This window comes from Neolamprologus brichardi, chromosome 2 (assembly GCF_056152115.1).
Source record: "Neolamprologus brichardi isolate AB-2024 chromosome 2, ASM5615211v1, whole genome shotgun sequence".
NCBI lineage: Eukaryota > Metazoa > Chordata > Actinopteri > Cichliformes > Cichlidae > Neolamprologus > Neolamprologus brichardi.
In genome coordinates this window covers 31,385,124-31,406,999 of record NC_142105.1, presented here as the reverse complement: position 1 = coordinate 31,406,999, position 21,876 = coordinate 31,385,124, and the positions used below count along the sequence as shown (strand labels likewise).

The following is a 21,876-nucleotide window of genomic DNA, read 5'->3' as shown; positions in this document are numbered from 1 at the left end:
AGGCCTAATGTAAAGCAACTGTTGCTTGAGAGTTAAATTTAAAACTACCGCTGATCTCTTCTTGTATCCTGGCATTTGTTGAATATTTTTTATTTAATTCACTGCACGAATGTGGAATTTGACAACTGGGGACATCAAACACTCATTTACTAATTATTCATGCTCTCATCAAAACAAACATAAAGAGAGTCAGGATTACAAGACTATTAGGTAGCATTTTTATTTATTTTTTTATTTTAAAATTTCTGTTTTGTTCTGTATTTTATCCACGTCTTCTTGCCAGGAAGGGGAACATTGCGTTAACATTATTATTATTATTTTTTAATTATTATTGAACAATAGAAAATGTGGGAACTTTCAAATAGTGGGGAAAGAAACTTTCCAAAACTAATGTGACTGCGGTTTTGTGTATCGTTTGTCTCATGCACACCAGCTTTTTTTTAACCCCAAATATTTAACATCGAGCTGTGCGCTGAGTGGCGTTTTCCTCTCACGTTTGGACGTATCTATTTAATTTAATGTAGGTAAAGCTGCAAACCCATTTTACAATCATACTGATTTGTATATCTAATTTAATATTTTTATATGTTCTTTTTAATTGCCAATTGCATTCAATTCTTAGAGGAATATGCATATATATCATTACTTTGTATTTGGGTGTATGTGTTTTTATTTATTCTATAGCTAGACACATGTCATCTTCCCCCCTTTTTTAAGTATCCGTAATGAAACGTGCCAATTTATTGAAGGCTCTTCTGCAGGACTGCGGTATTTATAATTTGCTTATTTAGTTATCTTTCCTGGGATTACCTCACTGGGCGTTGGAATAGCCTATTGGTTATAACATAATCTTCTTCCAACTGAGCATGCGCGTTACCTAAAAAATATCAGAATATTTTAGTGTGCATACCTCTGTGACAGTAGGCCCACTGCTGCTGGAAAAGAGCAGAACACAATCATCACCCTAAATGGTAAACATCTCACATTTATATGTTTATTCTAACTAGATGTGTTAGAGTCAGTAATTATAAAGGATTTTTCCATTGTGTAATTTCGTAAATGACCTAGATGCATGGTAATTCTATTCTTATATAAACCAGTAGACATATCACAGCCCAGTCTTTTCTCTCTCTCTGTGTACAGTATGTGCGTGTAGCAAAGTTGAGCGATTTTTTTTTAGTCCATGATGTCTGGCCTGTGGCCCACACTATGTTTGGCCGGCTTAGGCCGCTAGTGCTATAGACAAGTTTGTGGACTTGAAATTAACTCAGTAGTGACCAGACAGAAGTGTAACCTTAATCTCTCCTAAAATGGAAAAGCTGCAACCGAATACCACTGTATGTGATCCTGTTTTCAGTATTTACATTTTAAAATGTAAAGTAAAGTGATCAATGGATCCCAGAGGCACAATTACATGGACGATTCTGTGATTCACTGTTTAGGATAAATAGACAATGTGAAGATTGAACTTCCACATTTTGCTGTGGTTTAAATGTGGCATGTCTGTTGCTTGATTTATTAAGAAAATGAATTGTGGTGCTTTGTGTGTTGAATAGGGTGCATTCTCTGTCACTTTTGCCACTTCTCTCATATTCGACGGAGCTTAAAACCCTACAGTGGCTCAGGTTCGCATTCACACGAACATCCAGTAAATTTAATAGAGTCTGAGAATAATAGAGGTTCTTTTATTTGTTCCAGTTCTGCTATTTGTCTTCATAACATGTGCATCCACTTATTTTCAGAATGCATAGTGCTTTCACAAAGCAGAAAATTTACATCATGCTTTGTGTTTTCAAAATACATGGAGCCTGCAACAAATGCTGTTTTAGTTTTTCCTGCACATGTAGCAGCTGATAATGTGAAGGATTTTCTCATCATATTGCTTTACAATACAAACGGTAATTTAACTGTCTTGTAATATAGAATTTCACAGTGCCTGTATTACACTGATACTAGGCATGTTTTTGTGCTATGCATGTGTTTAGTTTTTTTCAATTCTTATGCTTTTCAGTGGCGAAATGTTTCCGCAGTTCCATATTTTCGTCATTTATTTCATTGCAGGCCCATAACTGTACGTAATACAATAATAACTGTGCAGATCATTGTATGTGTTTCATAGATTATATGGTCAGTTGGGCCTTGACTGACTACAGCACATGGAGTTTGCCTTCATATGGCTGATGGAGAGGGCTAAATGACTTCTTGCTGTGATTTGCTCGAGCATCTGTCTCCAAATGGACTCATCCCAAACCTGTTAATTCATCTAAATTTCATAAAGTCATGGCAAGACTGTGCACTGCCATCCCTCATCAATTATAATATTTCAGCGCACTCCACACTAATGCATGCAGTTGTTTAAACAGCCACACAAACCCACATACAGACGTTCTTATTACTACAAGAAAACACAAACACAGCTCACACAATCACAAATGAATATGGATCCTTGAAATCGTTTTGTTCTTGGTTTCCATTTGAAGTTTTATTTTTATTATTATTATTTTTTATATATCTTGTGTTACATTACAGCATTCACCATGTGTAACGCTAGTGATTTGTATACGGATAGTGACTGGATTATTATAGAAAAGCAGCCATATTATTATAATATAGGCTACAACAGGCTACATTTCATTTTAATATGTGTGTGTGTGTGTTTATGTGTGTGTGTGCTTGTTTTTCCCTTTTGTGTGCAAATAGTTTTTCCCAAAAAGGGCCTTATTTAATAAAAAAAATAGACTTCTTCTCTTCGCCATCCAAGGTTAAATTAACTGAACTTGCTGAATTTCCAGTCCAGTCTATAACATTGCTTCGTATTCAGTAAGCCTGGAATTTAAACCTGCATTTGACTTGTCTTGCATTTTTTCTCTGCATTGCGCCTTTATAATATATTTGATCCATATTGACTAAGAGCGACTTGGAGCGACATGGACCTTGTGGCTGTAAAAACTATGCCCTGACATGAATGTTTTGATTGTTGCAAGTGATATTTCACATGCAGCAGTCACTAGAATTTCATCTGCCTTGTCAAACAGCCAGCATAAACCAGACTTATAAGGCTGCAGGGCTGGAGGAGATTTCAGATGTCAAAATGCTTACATTTCTTACAAAGTAGATATTTGAACTGAAGTTTTGCACATTGACGTGCAATTTCCAAATTTGTTGTTTGTCATAATAACATTGCATGTGCGTAAAGCACACCTAACTAAACAAACACTGTTTACTGCCGTTGCCATTGCTTCTAATTTTAGGATTTATTGTTTGAAGGTAACCTCTTGCAATATTTATCTCGTGAAATTAAAAATTAGTTTAATTTATGTCATAGTTAAAGCAGGTACACTAACTAACTGAAGAGCTCACATTTCCTTGCTATAACACAAAAATGGGGCAAATATTAAAAAGGCCTATTAATTGATATGTTTAAGCCTTTGTCTCAAACTTAACTTGCTGAAAAGGTATACCTGAACAGCCTCAAAATCAGCATATGGATTTAAGTCCTTAAAGTGCAGTTTCTCTAAACAGTTTTCCTTTGTTTCCTGTAAATGAGGAACAGGGGTTATTTGAGGTCTCTCAGGCTTTTATGCTATCTGAATATCAGATTGGAAACTTTCAGTTTATTGGCCTTTAAACCTCGTTTTTTTTCGGAAATGCATCAGGTTAAAGGTTGATAAACATGAGCGTCCATTACAATCCTCACGGAATTAGGCCAGTTCTGGGAATGTCTACTATTTTCCAGCACTTAATGTCAAGTGGGCCCCTTGCTTTGTCTCTGCATAGGACCCACTGCAGGTGACGTCAGAAAGTTTCTTTTCTTTTTTTTTTTTTTTTGCACGTTGATTATACCACCAGCTCAAGTCTTTGGAAATAAGAGGGGTTTTCACCTTAAACCTGTAAGCTGCAGCTCGGATCTTACGCCGAGTTGTGTAGATTGAAATAAAAGTAACAGATAAAAGAATCAGGCTAAAGTGGTTAGGGTGGAAAAAAACCAAAAAGCTGCGTGTTTATCGAGCCAGAGCCACGTCAAAGCTCGAAAACGTGCAGAAATATGTGTTGCAGCTCAGCAGCGTGGAGAGCTTGAAGCTTGCTGTCCTCACAGCACCCCAAAGTAAGAAAGTTTATCTGAGTTTCCTAGGAACAGTGGAGCCTATCCACTGCTGTTCCTCACGTTTCATAATCTGCATTTTACGTAACCGTTTCCACATTTGTGCCAGCCTGCACGACGGTGCGTGATGAACTTTTGAAAATGATTAATTTATTTAGGCTTAATAAGAACAGCGTTAAATACAGGCGTGATTTACAATAAGCACGTGGATGAAATAGTACATCTTTTTCTGCTGTACTCCCCAGTGACACTACTAGAAATGTATGTTTGAAACAACTTTTATTTCCAACAAGATGATTATCGCGCCTCGCAGGACTACTTGTTGCTTTATCAAAGTTGTATTTTTCATACTACACGAGCCCAATAGATTACTGCGTCCGTACGGAAATGTACTCTAAAATAAAAATGTACCACAATGATCTTACCCCGGAGAGAGAACAGTAGCTTTCTATTACTATTAGAAAAAATGTGGATCTAAACGTTGGGCTCATATAGGTTAATGAAGTGCCGAAGCAATTATGTTTTTGTTTGTTTGTTTGTTTGTTTGTTTTTTGTTTGTTTGTTTGAATCAAACAACTGGTGCATTTGTGAGGAATACTATTCTGTAACTCTGACTATTTTCAAACGAGGTGCTCTACTCAAAATGAAAGTCTTGACAATAATTGGCCTGGACACGCAAGGACCGGTCTCTCTATTATACTTGCCAGGCAGGAGCAGGACATTTGCTGAAATAAAAGGCATGAAGGCTGGGGACTGATTGTGTTGTGTTTTTGCTCACGTCGGTTTTTAATCACTCGATTTCTACTAGAAGATTAGTATTATGCATTAACCTGTGCGTTTTTCCTACGCAGAGATTTAGAGAAGGGGCATTATAAGACGTCGCCTGAAGTTAAAGGGGCTGCAATATTTGGGAGTATCGCGGCACATTTCAAAGCATTTTCTCTGAGATATTTGAAAACGGAGTCGTGCAGTGAACGCCTGCGTGTCCCTTTTAAAACAAACCCAGCGCCTGTCAATCACAGCGCATTCCAACCAATCCCAAAGCTCCCTTTTTAAAAGCAGGTTGGCCTGCTGTGCTTTTATATTGCACCATGGCCTGTTTCGAAGCATTTTTACTACCACGGTTATTGCCACAAATCAAGAGGGCAAAGTGAACGGCATGGGACTCACACCAACTTTAACGAAATTGAGTCTGGTTCCTACTTCTGCGAAGTTCACGGCCAAGAATTTCACATGCAGATGATATACAACAAGGAAAATGGAAACAGAATTTCTAGGTGTATCCTGAGTGCTGAATTGGTTGATTTTGCAAACTCATAGCCAAACTCACAACAAAACATGACAAGCCTTTCGAGGTTTAGTGGCTGCCCTCTCTCTTGCGTCAACCCCGGGGAGAGCAATACTGAACCCAGCGTGGTGCTGCCACCTTTGGCAGGAGAGCACATGGGACACCCCACTGGCAGTTCCTTAAAACTCTGCCCCTCGCACAATTTGCGAGACTACCCAGAGACGAGGTCCAGTGCATATGTTGACCATTCGGTTCCCAATTTTTCAGACTCTGGATACCCCAGTCACCGGTTAGAGCACAGCCCTAGGGGCATTATCATTGGAGCCAATCTTTCTGGAGCCGGCATGCCACCCGTCACTGATCAACTGGCATCAAGACCTAACCAACATGGAGGGATTGGACGCTATCGTGACTTTCACGGCTACAGAGACAACAGAAACCATACTTTTTTCGCAAGTTATCAGGAGCAGGCCCATGCGTCCTCCGACGCATCTCGAGATCTCGGCAGCCAGATGATGCTGGGTCTGCCTGGCGACCTCCTCACCCGGACTCACCCTTACGGCCAAACTATCAGCCCCAAGGGAAACAGCCAGCAACTTGTCACTCAGTTCCTGGGTCTGTACAAACCCCTGAACATGGCAATTCAGCGTGGAGGAGGAGACGCTTTCCTCAGGTGCTCAAAACAAACAGTAAAGCATGAGCTGGTGTGCAAGTGGAGTGACGGCCAAGAGGGGGCTGGAAAGCTGCCTTGCTCCAGAGCCTTCGGGACCATGTATGAACTTGTCACCCATGTGACAGTGGAGCATGTCGGAGGACCTGAGCACTCTGAATATGTGTGTCACTGGGAGAATTGTGTGAGAGACAGGAAGCCTTTCAAAGCCAAATACAAGCTGGTGAACCACGTCAGAGTCCACACAGGGGAAAAGCCATTTCCCTGCCCATTTCACGGCTGTGAGAAAGTTTTTGCAAGATCAGAAAATCTAAAGATCCACAAGAGGACTCACACAGGTCAGTCAATGATAAGACAACAACACAAATAGTGATAATGATAATAATAATAATAATATTAATAACGGTCAGTTTTATCAACTTTACAAGTTACAAGTAGTTTTCATTTTTTACCAATGTGAACATATTTTTTATGTTTTCAATATTCAGCTGTTTTTCTTAAAAACATTTATTATTATTATTATTATTATTATTATTATTATTATTATTATTATTATTATTATTATTATATCTGCACAGCACAATGCAAAGTGTTATTGAAATGTTACGCAAAGCGTTTTGTGACACTTGTCGCCTTCTCCGTTACTGCCTGACAGAGAAGTAGTAAGACAGTTGTAAACTATGTGTAGTATAGGCAGCAGGCCTGGTGGTTTGGGTGCCTCTCCCACTTCATTCAGTGAAATTATTAAATAAATCCCGGGACACCGGAGAGTCGTGACGTAGCCGTTACGCTGCCTCTGCCTCCCAGGGACTCATCTCCTGTACTCAGGAACACTAACAGAGCACATCACACTGTGATGTAGCAGTAGTTGGTAAGCACAGAGATGACCTCATTCAGTGTAAACAAAATGAGTTATATTTGAATGATTTCCTTATGCCCTGTTGACTCTAATAGACACGTTACTTGAGGCAGTGTGAGCCTTTTATAAAAAGAAAAATCCCGTCACTCTACAGACTTTTGCCCTTTTTTCTGCACAACTAACATAAGCACAGAATCAAATATATTAAAAAATATATTTCTGCTTGTGTTGTATATAAAATATTTCAAAATTTGCGGAACAAGATTTAATTACAATGAAATACAGCCAAATTGTACTGAATAGCCTCTTTAGAAATAAGAGAAGCTGGACCGAAAGGCGTTTATTAAGCAGCCCTTTTTTCTTGCGCTGTAAATTATTTTACTAATGAAAGCAAAGAGACAGAGGCAGAACAGAGAGGCTTAATGGCATTTAAGCTATTACACAACTGCACATGCACACTCTGTTCAGCTTATCAATTTATGTAAAAATATATATTGAGATATTCGCTTTTTCTTTTTAATTCTGTTTTTAAATTCAGATAAATATGCACACGCAAGGATTACGATTCAGACTCTTTTTTTTTTCTTTTTCCCCCCCCTTCAGTCCGGCTTTTACACATTTCCCCACGTAAGTGCAGGATGACGAGGGCTTGCAGCTATAGGCAGCTTTGTGCTAGAAGAACAATTAGCATCCTGATGGCCATAATTCACTCTAAGCATGGTAACTGAATTTAAACAAATCAACTGCGGTCGCAGGTTAATCTAATGCATGTTTAACTAGGCCCTGGAGCCTTTTTGATTTACTCTGCAGATACACTGCCTCATTTGTTGCAATTAGGACCGCACCAAAGTTTCAGCAACTATTATTTGTAAATTGTTAGCAATTTACCTTTTAAGTGTCACATTCTTAAAGAATTCGACCCGATGCCTATGGGCGACTCTGTGTTTTGCTGAGCGAGTGATTTAAAGTAATTTCACAGTGTTGGGCGAAACATGGCTGTGCACTTTAAAAAAACAAAACAAAACAAAACTTTTAGATTCCCATTTCATATGACATGGCCCACCCACTGACCCAGGCCACATAAACATTAGTTTACATGGTCAGGCAGAACATGCGGACACCTGCAAACCTTTTCGTAACTCGCCGTCACTTTTCTCTTTGCACATTTAGGTGAAAAACCTTTTAAATGTGAGTTCGAGGGCTGCAACCGGAGGTTTGCGAACAGCAGCGACAGAAAGAAGCATTCACATGTGCACTCCAGTGATAAACCCTACATGTGCAAGGTCAGGGGCTGCGACAAGTGTTACACCCACCCAAGCTCCCTGCGAAAACATATGAAACTTCACTGCAACAAGACCCAAGTCGCCAAAGACGGCGACGCGCGTCCTGGTGGTGGGGGTCACATTGCGGAGGGCAGGTCAAGCCGAGTCTCGGATGGAACCCAGATCAGTTCCCCTCATCCACCCACCTCATCTCAAGATGTCCCCTTGTCCCCAGAGAGTCGAGACGAGCCGACCCCGAGGTCACGTTTCCATCACACATTTGACAGCAGTTTGGACTACTCAACACACAGGTCACAGCCCCTCTTGGACCCTTTGTTGTTACAGAGAGGCAGCTACAGGCCTCAGTCCTCCCAGTACCCCTGCAGCCAGACAGGTCACGCTTTTGCCCAGAGCTCAAGGACTTTCTCCCCTGCTTCATCCTTTCAGAAAAGTATTGTTAATGGATGGTACACATGCCACAGTGGCGTGGACTCTTTCCCACCAAAGCAATGCAATAACATCCCGTCTCTCTGAGGTGTTGTTGGGACACACACATGCGGCGTAGAATGTTGGGCCTATTTTTTCATGTGGTAGCTCAAACCTACAGCTGTTGTTCTCTGTACTTTCGTAAATGTTGTATTACATATTTTGCGTGACGTCCTCAGTTATCCTATTGAGTATTCAATGGAAATGTGGCAAGCTTTATTTGTTGTCGTGAGGTCTGTTCGGTTGGGTTTGGTTTAAAGCCCATACATCTCCCAAAAGTGGATTATAGGAACCGTTATGTGTATTTCTAGTTTTCGTTGTGTTGCATAAGTATTGAAGATATCTATCTTTAAGTGGGGAAAAATGACGAAGGATTTAATGGAAATCTGCGTGTTGATTTGTCTATTCTGAACTTTGAATCTTTTAAGTAAAAGGAAGTGTCTTGCTGAATGTAGCCCTGACTGTAGGGGTCTTTCTTGAATGTAAACTAGTCTAATGTATGTCTGGATGAATAGAAATATTATTCATGACTTATGTACGTCGCAAGATAAAATAAATATCTAATTTTTTTTCGCCCCTCTCAAGTTAAATGTTGAGGTTTAACAACCCTGCGTGACGGGCCTGGAGCGTGAGCTGTAATTAAAATACCGCAAGGCTCACTAGTTTTTTTCCTGCCCTTGATTATGTTTCACTTTTTGCCCCATTTTTTATTTTTTTTTATTACACAATGTGTATTATATGTATATTTCACATTTCTGTGCAGAGTAAGAGTGTGAGTATAAACCAGTGGTCGTGTTACTATTCAAACGTTTAATTAGCATACAGTTCAACTGTACATAAGCTCACTGTATAATTAATTATCCTATATTTTATTAAAGTGTCTATATTCTCTTTGATCAGGAGTGTGTGGTTAAACCCAATCAATGCATGATGCCAAACCTTGTTCTTCCCCTTAAAACACACCCAGTGCTATTCGCCATATTTGCAAGTTTGCATTTTTGTGCAAGCCAGACCTACCGATGAGTCTGCATAATCTATATGTACATACATGCAGAGTCTATATTCTAGACTAGATGTGGAAGTGATTTGATTGAGGTAAAATCAAAGGTAACTGTAACGTGGTGAGATAAAATCTTCTCAATACAAAAAGGAAATTGCAGTCTACTCCACGAATTAAATTTTCTTAACTGCGCAATGATTTTTTTTTGTTTTTGTTTTTTTGGAGAGGCTGGAGATGTGTTTTTGTTGCGGGGTTTCGCGCGTGTTTCCATTTAGTGATATCAAATCTGATTTTTCTTCATGTTTAAATCAGCTTATAAATTTTATCTCCTTATATTATTTCTGTGTCTTATTTAGACACACATATAGACCATGGAGCGTTTTATTTTGAAGGTGAACAAGCTGTAAAGAAAAAAAAAGAGAAAAGACCCAGATTATAAGTTAAACATACTTTAAAGATATTTACATTCTAAGAATTTTAATTGATTCTGAATTTTTTAAGACTTTGAGACTGTTTTGCTAGACGTATGTGCTGTTCTGTTTGATTTGGGTATTGGTATAAGAAAAGTTTTTTTGTTTGTTTGGTTTTCATGGGAAAAAAAAGCTCAAAATGATTCACTTGACTTTATGGATGCACATATTATTAATAGTTAAATGTTTTACTTCGCCTATACCACATTTTGAGAGACACATATGATCCCATTTATTTGTTTTTTGTTCCTTCAAATACAACCCTTCAATTAAAACTCTCTTTAAAATAAGAAACGTGGTATTGGGATTTCAGTTTGAAGCCTGTATTTGTCTGTACAGAGCTTTTACTCCGTTTTGCTACTAATCCTGGTGCAGACAATAGCTCATTTTTAGTGAACTATTGTTGCTATCCAGTCTATTCTGAGATCACACTTCCTGTTTCCTGTCCAAGAAGCAACACCCCTCTCTAACAATACCAAAAGAAAAAGTAACTGGAAATTAAGTGATCAGGTTCAGGTATGTTCTGTAGCTAAAGATTATGTACACAAGTATGTATGGTATAGCAAATACTGTATGTCCTTGTCCTGCTCAGGAAAGTATAGTGCTTGGTCATTGTGAAGGTGGCAATAATCACAAATAAAGTAAAAGAAAAAGAAATTCCACTCTACTACTATTAGAAAATGTTATTTATTGCACCTGTATGGATGTCAGCATATTCTACCATTAAACACGTCAATGACTAGTGCCATCTAACTTCATATACCAGTTTGTGTAATCAGGTCTCATGTGCACCAATTTTATGTTTCCTTGGAATATTTTATTATGTTGATCTGACAGGCTTTGATATATATATATTGAAATAATTTTACTTCTAGGTGAGTTTGCTCTGATCATAGAATATATGGGAAAAATAGGCTGGAACTACATCTGATTATGCACCCCTTACACATGTTACTTTATACACATTCTGTGATGTTACATAAGAGTTTGCAGTTTTAGTTACATTTGCTTTTTTTTTTAGGTTATTTGTAAAACAATTTCAAGCGACATAAGTTTACTTCTACGCTTATAAAACTGTGGAAAAAAAATCCAAAAAACATCTTTAATCTTCTCGTCTTTTTTGACTAAAACACACATTCTTCATGTATTTCCACAATGTAATTTTTATCGAGATGGTGATACTTGCAATCTGTGATGCACTTGTTTATGCATTCTGGTTCTAGTGTTCGTTGCTCATGATGCTCGTGGGAATAGATCTTTTGGGAGAGTCAGATATTTTTGATGATGCATTTTACAAATCCCTCTTGAATCTGACCGCAGCTAATTTTTGTTTTTAACTTTTCAGTGTGAGACTTTGTGAGAAGCTTCAACATGTTTTATTTCTATTTCAATAAGAGAAAAAACAGTTTTAACCTGTGTTAATGATTTCATTGTTGACTTTAGCGAATTGGTGCTGCTGCATCAGTACTGTTTAGGTTGATAACAATAACATTCATAGGGTTGAAGTTCTTTGTGGTAAGTACTGTGATATGGCCTAACATGAAGATTTCAAGTGGCTGATATTGTAAAATATTTAAGTGTTTCCTTTTTGAGCAAATTTAAGCCAACCTAGTGTGCTTTGATCAGTGTGCTTTAATGATGAGATGACTGAAATTATGAGGCCACTTTGTCCTGAAATGCAACAATATCAATACCTTTCATCAAATGCTTTATGTACTACAGTCATCTTTAAAAAAATCTTGAGATATTCTGTAACTCATTCTTCTTCTACTGAACCCCAAACTGTCGCATTCTGCCCTTTTCTGCTCTGTTTCTAAAAATAATACATCTCTCCACAGAAAGCATAATAGAGGTGATCAAAAATAATTTTGAGCTCAAAGAAGCCTCTGTGTTTGTATAAGCAAAATAGTTCTTCTGTAGTGTTAGGAGTCAGAAGGTAACAAGCTAAACACAGATATTCTCAGCCTCCAGCACGTAACCCTTTCTTCATATATTCTGACCATGCCATGCTTAGTTTTTTATCCATAAACACTGAACCTTGCCACACCCTTCCCCCAAGTAATCACAACTGATTAGGCCTCCACTTCTCAGTTTGCCACTTGTCTGCCGCCATCTTTACTTTTGTACTCTCTGCCTAGCAACAAGCATAGGCGCCATTTTGGACAAGGTATGCAGGGTATACATCATTTTAATGTAAATAAATCTATTTTACCCTGGGATCTGGTAAATTACTATCTTGCCCCCTGGGCTGCTGTTGTGCCATACTTAGGTTGAGCGCCAACTGTGTAACAGGGGGTGGTCTTTGGTTTTATGCATTATCATAACCACATATGGCATCTAGCACAACTTACACTGTGAAGCTGGCGTACTTTTCTGGGTGCGGCTTAGGGACTGAGCTTGGTCTGAAGAGGCCGGAGAATCTGTGTCAATGTTCATTCTGACTGACCAAATGTGTTTTTAATTGGATCTCTGCCCCCCCCTCCCCCTCCCCTCATTCCTAGGTCAAGCCAGTGGTTCTTTTGCTTCCCATCCTGGTTTCTTTTCATCCACCCCTCTGTGACCCTTCCCATTTTTTATTTTTTTTCCCCAGATCCTCTTGTTCCTCTGCCTCATCTATATCTATCCCTGCAGCTCCTGCCCATCTTCACCTTCCATGACTTCTTCGCAATGGCACCCTAATCTCTGCCAGAGTGGTCTGATGGTAAGTAGGTATCCTCTGCTCGATTCCCCCCCTGACATGCATGGAACTTGACTCACATATCTGCTTTTTCTGCAACACCACATGGCAAACTGAATGCAGCTGCACTGACTGCTGCTTTATTTTCTTTTGCTTGCCCTTTCCAGCTAACGAATGGTTGCCACAGAGGGGTGATGTCAACACTGTATAATAAGGACAGTAAAAAAAAAAAAGAACAAATTTTAACTCTAAAGTAAATTACTGGACAATATGCTGTACAACTATGAAAAAAGACCGAATAGAAGAGTGAAATTTATGGGACACTTGTTTCTATCTGAGAACATTTGTAAGGCAATCAGTTTTATGTCTCAGCATGTGCAGGTTGACAATTAATAAGCTCATAAAACACTCAGAAGCTGCGCTCTTATGGATGATATTGCAATCATCGCACTTACATGCACATGTTTTGTGTGGTTACAGACATGAAATGGTGAATAGCAATGCTGAATCCCAGTGCTACGCTCTTATGATTTAACCAAACTGATCCTTTAGTTTTCCCTCTCATCTTCATCTGCACTGTAGTTTTCTGATTTCAGTGGTGCCAACCCCCTGTGTCGTCCAGCTTGTACCAGGTCTTATTAAACTAGGCTCGTGTCACTCTTCCCTATGGCTGCTGTACTGTCAGCTTAATCCCAAGTCCCTGAAATACTCAGCTTTCTGACTGTTGTTAGAGAATTTACGAATAATTAGTGTCACTAAATAGAGCATCACTTAATAGCCAATATATAGCAGTGTAGAGAGAAAGGTCCCGTCTATCCTTATATTTGCTGCATATTTGTCTTTTGATGCATTACAATTTACCCCTGTGGTTGGTTCTTAAAAGATGCCCCTTTTCCCTTTTTCATTTATTATCGATGCCTTACATAACTGAAATTTTGACAGTTTTTGATGAGCCAGCTTTTGAGATTTCATGGTCTCTGGGTGAGCTGGTAAGCTCAGGAGGTAATCATATGACTGACAATGATCATTTCACATGGAGAATAAACAACAACCTAAAAGCAAAAGTTTTTTTTCCCAGATGTATCCTGCAGCACTTGTTGTGGCCTGTTGCAATGCAAAAGGAAAATAAATAATATTTTAGAAGTCCACATCTCTCAAAATTCATGCTTTCAAGGTTTTTATTTTTTTTAATTTTTTTTTTTATTTCGGGGGGAGTTAGAGTAGGTTGTGTGGGGTGAGCCGACCTTTGAAGATCTTTCAACTCCTGCAAGCTCCAGGCCTATGAGATGCACTGCCATCCTTTTAAGGGAATGACCATAACTTTGGTCCCCTTGCTTCTAATCCCTCCTCCAGACCCTTGTCATCACAGATCAACCAGTCTGAGCCTTAATGTCCTCCACTTGCTGGCAAGGGCAGCTGGTAGCTTTCATGTATGCGAAGAGTCACATCAATATGCTTCAATCTGCACTTGGACCAGAAATTGATGCCTTTATCTTCATCTGTCTTTCTGAACAGTATATGATCTTTGACATACATCTTAGAGCTTCTGCATAATGATTCACGTTTTACAGAATGCATTTGAAGCATTATTAGAAAATCGCTTTGATTCGGACTCCTAAAGAGCACATTGCCTTAGATTTTACAAAAACAATGCAAAGAGATCCTAAATGGTGGTTGTCTTTGCTGTCTCTCAAAACTGTCACCTTTCATTAGAAACAGTTCAGTTCTGTTGCGAGATACAGACTTTTTTTGTACGATTTCTCAAATCTCTGCTGTTTGAGGTTGAACTTAAAAAAGAAATTACATTGATCACGGTCCAGGGTGTTTCAAAGTGGTGAGTAATCGTCAGTGTTTAATTTTATCTGTTGCAGTATGCATTGCAAGGCAGCTGCATGATCAAGCCTGTGAACTCTACATCTGAAGGAAGGATTCTGTTTCTGATCATATCCCTATTGAAGTCCATCCATTTGCCGAACATGGAGGTGTTGACGCACTCGCGCTTGCACTCACCGGTATGTGGTGGTTACATTTCTATGCACTGGACGTGACTGTGTGCCAATATTTAGCGTTTGTAGCAGTAGTGGGAGCACATTTTAGAACGCTGTAAGGGAGGATGCATGGCAATCTCGCTGTTAACCTTCAGCCTTACGAGTTCACCCCAGGGCCTAAATCTACAATGATGGATATAAGGTGACGGGGAATAGGGGGTCTTCACACAACCTAGGAATTTCCCCTGATGTTTTTTAATTACATTTAGACAAGATTTGCACTGCGATGATATTTTATATTAAGGGTGTATCATTAATGGAGGGGACAAATGTGATTTGTTGACCCTAAAGTGGATGGCACAGACAAAAACAGAGTAATAGCATTGAGGCAACAGGAGGGAATGCAAGGTAACCGGTTGATCATATATGTATTTACACTCATCAACAATATAATGTCCCCAGGGGACCAAGGTTTCATTTATATCCCTTTGAAATTAAAGCGCTAATGATGGAAATTATTAGCCACTTGCTAAAGAGAGCACAGGGGCATGCGAGAGAGTAATTAGTGACCAGTGAAGCTTTGAGGAGATGAAGTAATGTATTTAAAGGCAAAAATAATCATCAGTAAGAAAGCCTGGCCTTCTATTAGGTGCAGTCTATGAGATGGTCATTTGATATGCATCGAGTGAGGATTCATTCATACAGCATCACATTAAATGTCAAAAACAGCTGCATTAATTTTCGTCTTACGATCAGTGGCACACCACCTTCACTGCTGAGTCAGACCTGTGACGTGTTCACCTTTTCATGGATGACTTTCAAAAAGAACAAGGAAGAACTGATGGTATTTATTTCAGTCAGCAGGGAATAATCCTAGTTTTAAGATATCTGAAAGAGAAGAGGGATCAAAACTCCATCTCTTACGTAACAGGAGAGTGTGTCACATTGTTTTTTTTTAGGTCCTGTATTAAAGTAGGTAATTAGCAATTTTCCTCAGCTCAACTCCAGTACCTTATGTTATCTGTTTGGTTGCTGTTGTGAATGCCATAGCATTCCTTTCAGTTATGTAAGTGACGGAATTATGCAATCTCTGTAAGTATGTTTCAGAAAAAATAATCTGCAACAAAAAGGAAAATATACTTATGGAAATGCTATGCCTACAGTATAACAAATACCAAATCCCCACCGTTTTGACATGCATCAGGTCAGTAATACCCAAACAAAAGCTGAGCGTGCAACAGAAGAAAGAAGAGAGGGACTTTGTTTACTGTAGAAACAATGATATTTGTTTTTAAAAGTGTACACTTCTTGACTTTCAAGACCAAAGAAACAGCTACAAATGAACCAGTAAAGCTATGTGTGTAATATATTTGACTCGTAATATCACTTCCTGTTTGAAAACATCATTAACTTTGCTATATGCATTCATTTCATTCAAAATATCCCACAAAAGGGACCATGAATAATTCCAAGGAACCAATGGAAGAGAGAGAAAAAAAGATACAGCCGTCACTCATATCACGCAGCTGCAGTATAAGTACCCTTTTTCTGCCTGTGTTTTAAAATGCTGTAAATGTCCTCGTATTCATCAACACATTACAGTAATGTGCCAAACAGGTACAGTGTAAACAGCTTAGAAGTCAGCATGTGCTGTTGATAATATAAATTGTAACATGTGAACAAGAGATCATTGCAAAATGGCTTTTTTTTTTACTGATCTCTAATATAAAACAGCTTTTACTCTTGTTGCATGTAAATCCATATAATATCATACCAATATCAATTTATGTTTTTTCCATTTTAGTTTAATTTGGGGATCCCAAGTAAGAAGATATTTGCTTCTTTTTTTTTTACTGTCTGCTAAGAAAGACAGATTGTGAGACTGGAAGGTGGTGTGTTTGTGTGTGTCTGCGTATGTAAGTATGTGTGTGTGCATGTGTGCATTATGTGTGTGTTAAACGGGTCCTAGGCCACAGCAGCGTGGAGGACTGAAGTCCCCGTGTATTCTAGCTCACAGATCACAGAATTTATGAAAGACTGCTCTTTGATCATTTCCATTTCTAAAATAATTTGCTTTGAACATTTCAAGTCACTTGTGCTTTTATTTATGGAGCCTGTAGACAATCAACGAGTTGAAAATAATTAGGCTCACGCGCACATGAGTGTGGACACGTATTCCCTTTCAATCAGTTAAAACCAGCTCTGTTAATTAAAGTTCTAAGCTGTGACTCTGCCCAAATAATTTTCTTGTAAGCTACTGCATTCCTCAGATCTGTTGTCAGTAGTGCATATTTTCTTTTGGTTGTTCCTTTCTATGTTTTTTTTCTTACAGAAATCCCACTGACCCATATAGTTGATCTCATTCTTGAAGCATATAATATAGATTCCACGTTAAGAGAATAGGGGCTCTATTATTAGTCCCATTTGAGGTGCGCAGCCTCCGTCTAGGTACTGCTGTGTATTTCTGAATTCCCTGAGTGAAGGCATTACCATCTCATTTGGGTGAGGGTGAGATTACCTCATGCAACCGAGCTGTTTTATCACCGAATATCTAGGGGAGCTGAGCTGTAGCTGCTGACTGTTTATTCAGGCAGCTGAAGGAAGAGACATTCCAGACACATTTCACGAATATCACACATGACAACTTGTGATGCCACCTTACTGATGTTTCCCATGAAAGGTCTCTCACTAACAACAACATCCTATTGATCTTCAGCACCATTTTAACAACCTCCTCTCACCTTCTCACACATACACACCTGAGTGGGTATGGATTGAAAATGTTAGCGGTTAGCGGCTAACTTTGCCAACACATCCTTTTGGTACGTCTGTCAATTAAGCTCAGTCATTGTAGGAGTGGCCCAAGAGCAGTCCTGGGCAGAGAGAGAGAGAGTGATGATAATCAAAGGTGTAAATAACGGCTCATTTCGTGGTGCAGGATTAATGTGCAGCACTTACATTTTTGTCCTTATTAAAAGGATGAGAACTCAAAACAAGAAATAAACTTCTTGGATTAAAATTTTGTGTTTAATTGGATAGATGAAAGGAGCAATTAGTTGCAGTTGAGTTAAGTTCTTAATTTATTTAAAACAAAAAGGGGAAATAGTAATAATGCATTCATTCACTTCATTCATATTTATTTCACATTTTTATAGAACGCCACTGCAATTCATTCAACAGTTCGGCTGTCGAATATCTTTAATTTTTCTATTACGTTTGAGATCATAGTTCAAACGAACTATATTCTCTTACTATGTTTTCCTTTTTCTATTAACACCTGTCTGGCCTTTTAAACAAAACAACAGCTAACATATTTGCCACAAACTTTATAACAGTTTTTACTGAGTTGCTTTAAATTTTAGTTATATTTCATAAACTGCACGCATTTCAGTTTTTTTTTACATGAAGATTTATGATACTACTGTTGCTTTATACTGAGGGTTTTTTTTTTATCTACTGAAATGTGATGAGCAAAATACACTTTTCAGTGTAATGCAGTACAGCTCAAATGCACATAAGACTACAGCCTGCTAAGCTGCTGTTAATACTCATGCTGTTTAAAAGAAATTAAAATAACATTAGCATCAAAACACTGAATTATATCCTTGCTGCCAGTAGATTTAAATTCAAGGCCATTGTATTAGGCTACAATATAGTTAGGTAGTTAATAGTATAGTATTTTATTCCAGTGTAAATAATAAACTCCTCAATAAGTAGGCCAACATTGTTTGAGTTTATTTTGCTTCTCTGAAATATTACAACCCCCCCCCCCCCCCCCCCAAAAGACTACAGGTTAATGAGAAGTTCTAATTTCCCAAAGATCATAGGAGAGATAAACGCCCACCTTTTTAGTTCCTCTCTGGTTATTTCTTCTTTGCTGGCTCTACATTTGTAGGCATGAGATGCTCTTTTTGTAGATATACAATTTCAACCGAGTGATGCTGGTGCTGTTGTAACGTTAAAGGATATGTTTCTTGTTGTGGAAAATGGGTGAGATGACTGGTAGAGTCGTTCCGTTATTGCACCGACCTTACTCATCAATCAGAAATCAAAGCTTTGACAGTTGCCAACATTAAAGGGCTGCTTCTGGCACGTCTTGTGCCAAGAGGCTTCTTTATGCTGAGCATATTAATATACTGTAGGTCATGAGCAGGCTCATCTGCTGATCATGTATGAGGAGATGGATACTCTCGAGCCACACCAGGCACAGATCCAGCCAATATTCTTGCTGGAATATAAACTCATCCACTACAAGCGCACTAGCTGGCTACTGAAATGACTGAAGTATTATGACACAGTTTTTTAATCAACCAGGAATTTAAAGTAGAGCTCCTGAAAAGTAAAAAGCAAACCTGAGTTTAGCTGAAAGATCCATCGCTGCAAAAAAATAAATACAATTCCTTCATCCTGGTGTCACATCTGTTTGCAGAAAAGAAAGTGATTCAGCAGTACAAGCTGTTCTTATTGTTAGTTGCATGTTGTGTACAGGCCATAAGCTCATATTGCTATTACAGGCTACTTTGAGGTTTTGATTTCAGACATTAAAAAATAATAATTAAAATGTAAACGCTTCGAGTTTCAGACCTTGTCACAAAATAACCTTTCATTCTTCGTCCATGTATCCACATTGAGGTATTTATGTTTTTTCTCCATGTGGTTTGGAATTTTGACTTGGGCGAGCTATCTGTTTATCTGCACACGCAACAGAACTTGAACCGACTCTTTTTAGCATTAAAATAGTGTCTTAAAATCTCAAGGAAGTCAGAGTTAGCAGCGAAGCTAACAGCTGTAACTCTTTGATTTGCCGCTTCAGCCACACATTTATGATCATTAAGGCAAATGTAACTTGTGCCCACTTATTACCTGTAATTAATTCTTGCTGACTCTCAAGTAACTACTCATCATTTTTAATTCTAGTCCAGTGTGGAGTAAGTTTAGACATTAGATGTAAAAATGTGGAATTCTTACATTTTAGCATTAATTTGGCCTGTTTTGAGATTTAAAGTGTGTATTATTAGAATTTATATTGACACATTATTGCTTCTACAATGAGCCTGTCTGCGTAGGCAAACAGAAAAAGCAAAGCCCATTCATCCTTCTGAAACCGCGTGCACAACTTCTACCGCTGACTGCTGCTTCACAAAATCACCAGCGACGAGTGCTGTTTTGCAAGGGGGCGGTGTCTCTCAAAATTGAGATGGATGGTTTACAAAAAATATGTGAAACATAACATGCATGTTTCATGATGTCAGTGACAAGACATGGCACCATGTCTCCTGCAATGTAGTTTGTGCCTTTACCAGAGTATCTTAATTCCTGTGCAGAGACTGTGATTTAGTCTTTTTTGTGTGTACCGGGACATGTTTATGGGCTAATAGGCCTTTGTTAGTAGTACTCTATTTATTTAATACAATTGTAGTGTGAACAGAAGGAATAATAAACAGGCTGACTAAACATACGATTCTTCTTTTGGGCTGAGAAAACCCTGTGTAAGGACACAAAAGGGGGACGTTTCCACAGCGGAAAGTAAATTCTTTTGAAGTGGAACTAATCATCTGAGGGATGGTTTTCGTTGTCCTAACAACGCAGCTGAATTGGAATGAGCCTTCTTTTTTGTGGAAGATATGTTTTCTTTTTTTCATTCAGAACTGATGATGATAGCAGTTTCACGCCCTGTCCACCCACATTGTCCGTCCAAACTTCTTTGCAGATAAGTCTTTACTCGGAGACGCCGAACACACGGCGGGTGACTCTTGGACTGTGACGTCAGCCTCACTCTTGTGTCTCCCAGTCTTTCTCTTTTTTAAATACCATTAGAATGAAAGGGGGAATCTCACAGCAATAACAATTCTTTCATAGTGCGAATGGATCAAGACTTAAAAAATAGCCCATATCATAATATATCGTCTTTTATATTATGATATGGATAATATTATGCATTCCTCTTTAGGTTAAGGTTATTTAAGTCAGGTTTTATCAAAATAAACATTTATGTTTTATAGAAATTAAAAAATATGAAGGTAAAAAAATTAACTAAAGTTACATTTCCTTCTTATTTTTTTCTTGTTTTGCAGTATTGAAGGCTCTTTTCAAGATGACAAAAAATACTTCAGGCGTCTTGTTGAAGTTTTGTGTGTGAACATCTTGAATGCTGTCATAAAAGCTTCAATTAAAGATCTTTACTCAGACGTTTTGTCTTTATTTACATTTCTGTAGTGACAACAAAGTCTGAAACGGTGTAACAGCACATGAAATAATAGTTGAAATAAAGATTTTGATTATTTGTTGTTTATTTTATGAACTAAACTTGGCTTAAAGTAAAATAAAAAACATTTCCTATATCACTATGATGAGCAGAGAAACTTAAATCATCGACCTGGTAACATTTGCATGCTTTGAAAGTCAGTCAAATGATGCAGGTCTTAATTAAATCTGTACAGAGAAAATTAAATGTCTCTTTACAAAGGCTTTGATAGACAATTATGATAAATACTGTGAACTGTTATTCCTGTAATTGTCCATACTACTCTTTCTATTAGGTAGTAAAAGGTTGGATTAAAGTGGACTGTTCTTTCTAAAGATAGCACATGTCCTTTACAAACTAAGTAAGCAATTATTGACTGGAAAGATGAGATCTGGCAATGATTCACCGTGATATAATCTTTTGTCTAAAGCTGGAGGGGTGTAGCTGCATGTTTCAGCTTGTGTCCAGCGTCTCCTCATTTGCGATCCAGGAACTGAAAAGGGTAACTTTGGCCTTGTGACCTCAGCCTGAGAACTGTAAATCTTTCTTCCTCACACAAGCTGTATTGCTTTGCCTCTCCTGAGTTGTAAACTACTGGCCTTTCTGCTAGTCCTATAGCCATCCAGCCGTTTTATTGTCTCAGTAGGGATAGTGAGTTCAGGCAGTAGTCATCGACCAAAACAGAGGGGAACTGTTTGGGGAAAGCCTCTCGGTGCTGTGCTAACTTATCAGTCAGACCTGTCGAGTTTGAGGGGAACAAAGCAAATGCAGATTGTAGATTTTAGTATATATTAGGCAAAGCAATAAACAAAAGCTCCCGTTATGTTTGT

The 21,876-nt window shown here is 38.4% G+C and overlaps 2 protein-coding genes across 4 annotated transcripts in view; both read left to right on the top strand.

The window, feature by feature from the left end:
- Window positions 1-21,876, top strand: part of LOC148106220 (uncharacterized) — a 94,709-nt gene that overhangs the window by 60,561 nt on the left and 12,272 nt on the right. For all 3 annotated transcript variants that reach the window (XM_087851127.1, XM_087851121.1, XM_087851131.1), the window contains exons 3-4: window positions 12,728-12,838; window positions 14,686-14,826. In XM_087851127.1, the coding sequence (XP_087707253.1) occupies window positions 12,728-12,838; window positions 14,686-14,826 (252 nt within the window). The remainder of the gene's footprint in view (window positions 1-12,727; window positions 12,839-14,685; window positions 14,827-21,876) is intronic.
- Window positions 5,141-10,896, top strand: zic6 (zic family member 6). Its single transcript, XM_006781233.3, has 2 exons — window positions 5,141-6,398; window positions 8,090-10,896. The coding sequence occupies exons 1-2, from the start codon at window positions 5,441-5,443 to the stop codon at window positions 8,713-8,715; spliced, it is 1,584 nt and encodes a 527-aa protein (XP_006781296.2). The 5' UTR covers window positions 5,141-5,440; the 3' UTR covers window positions 8,716-10,896.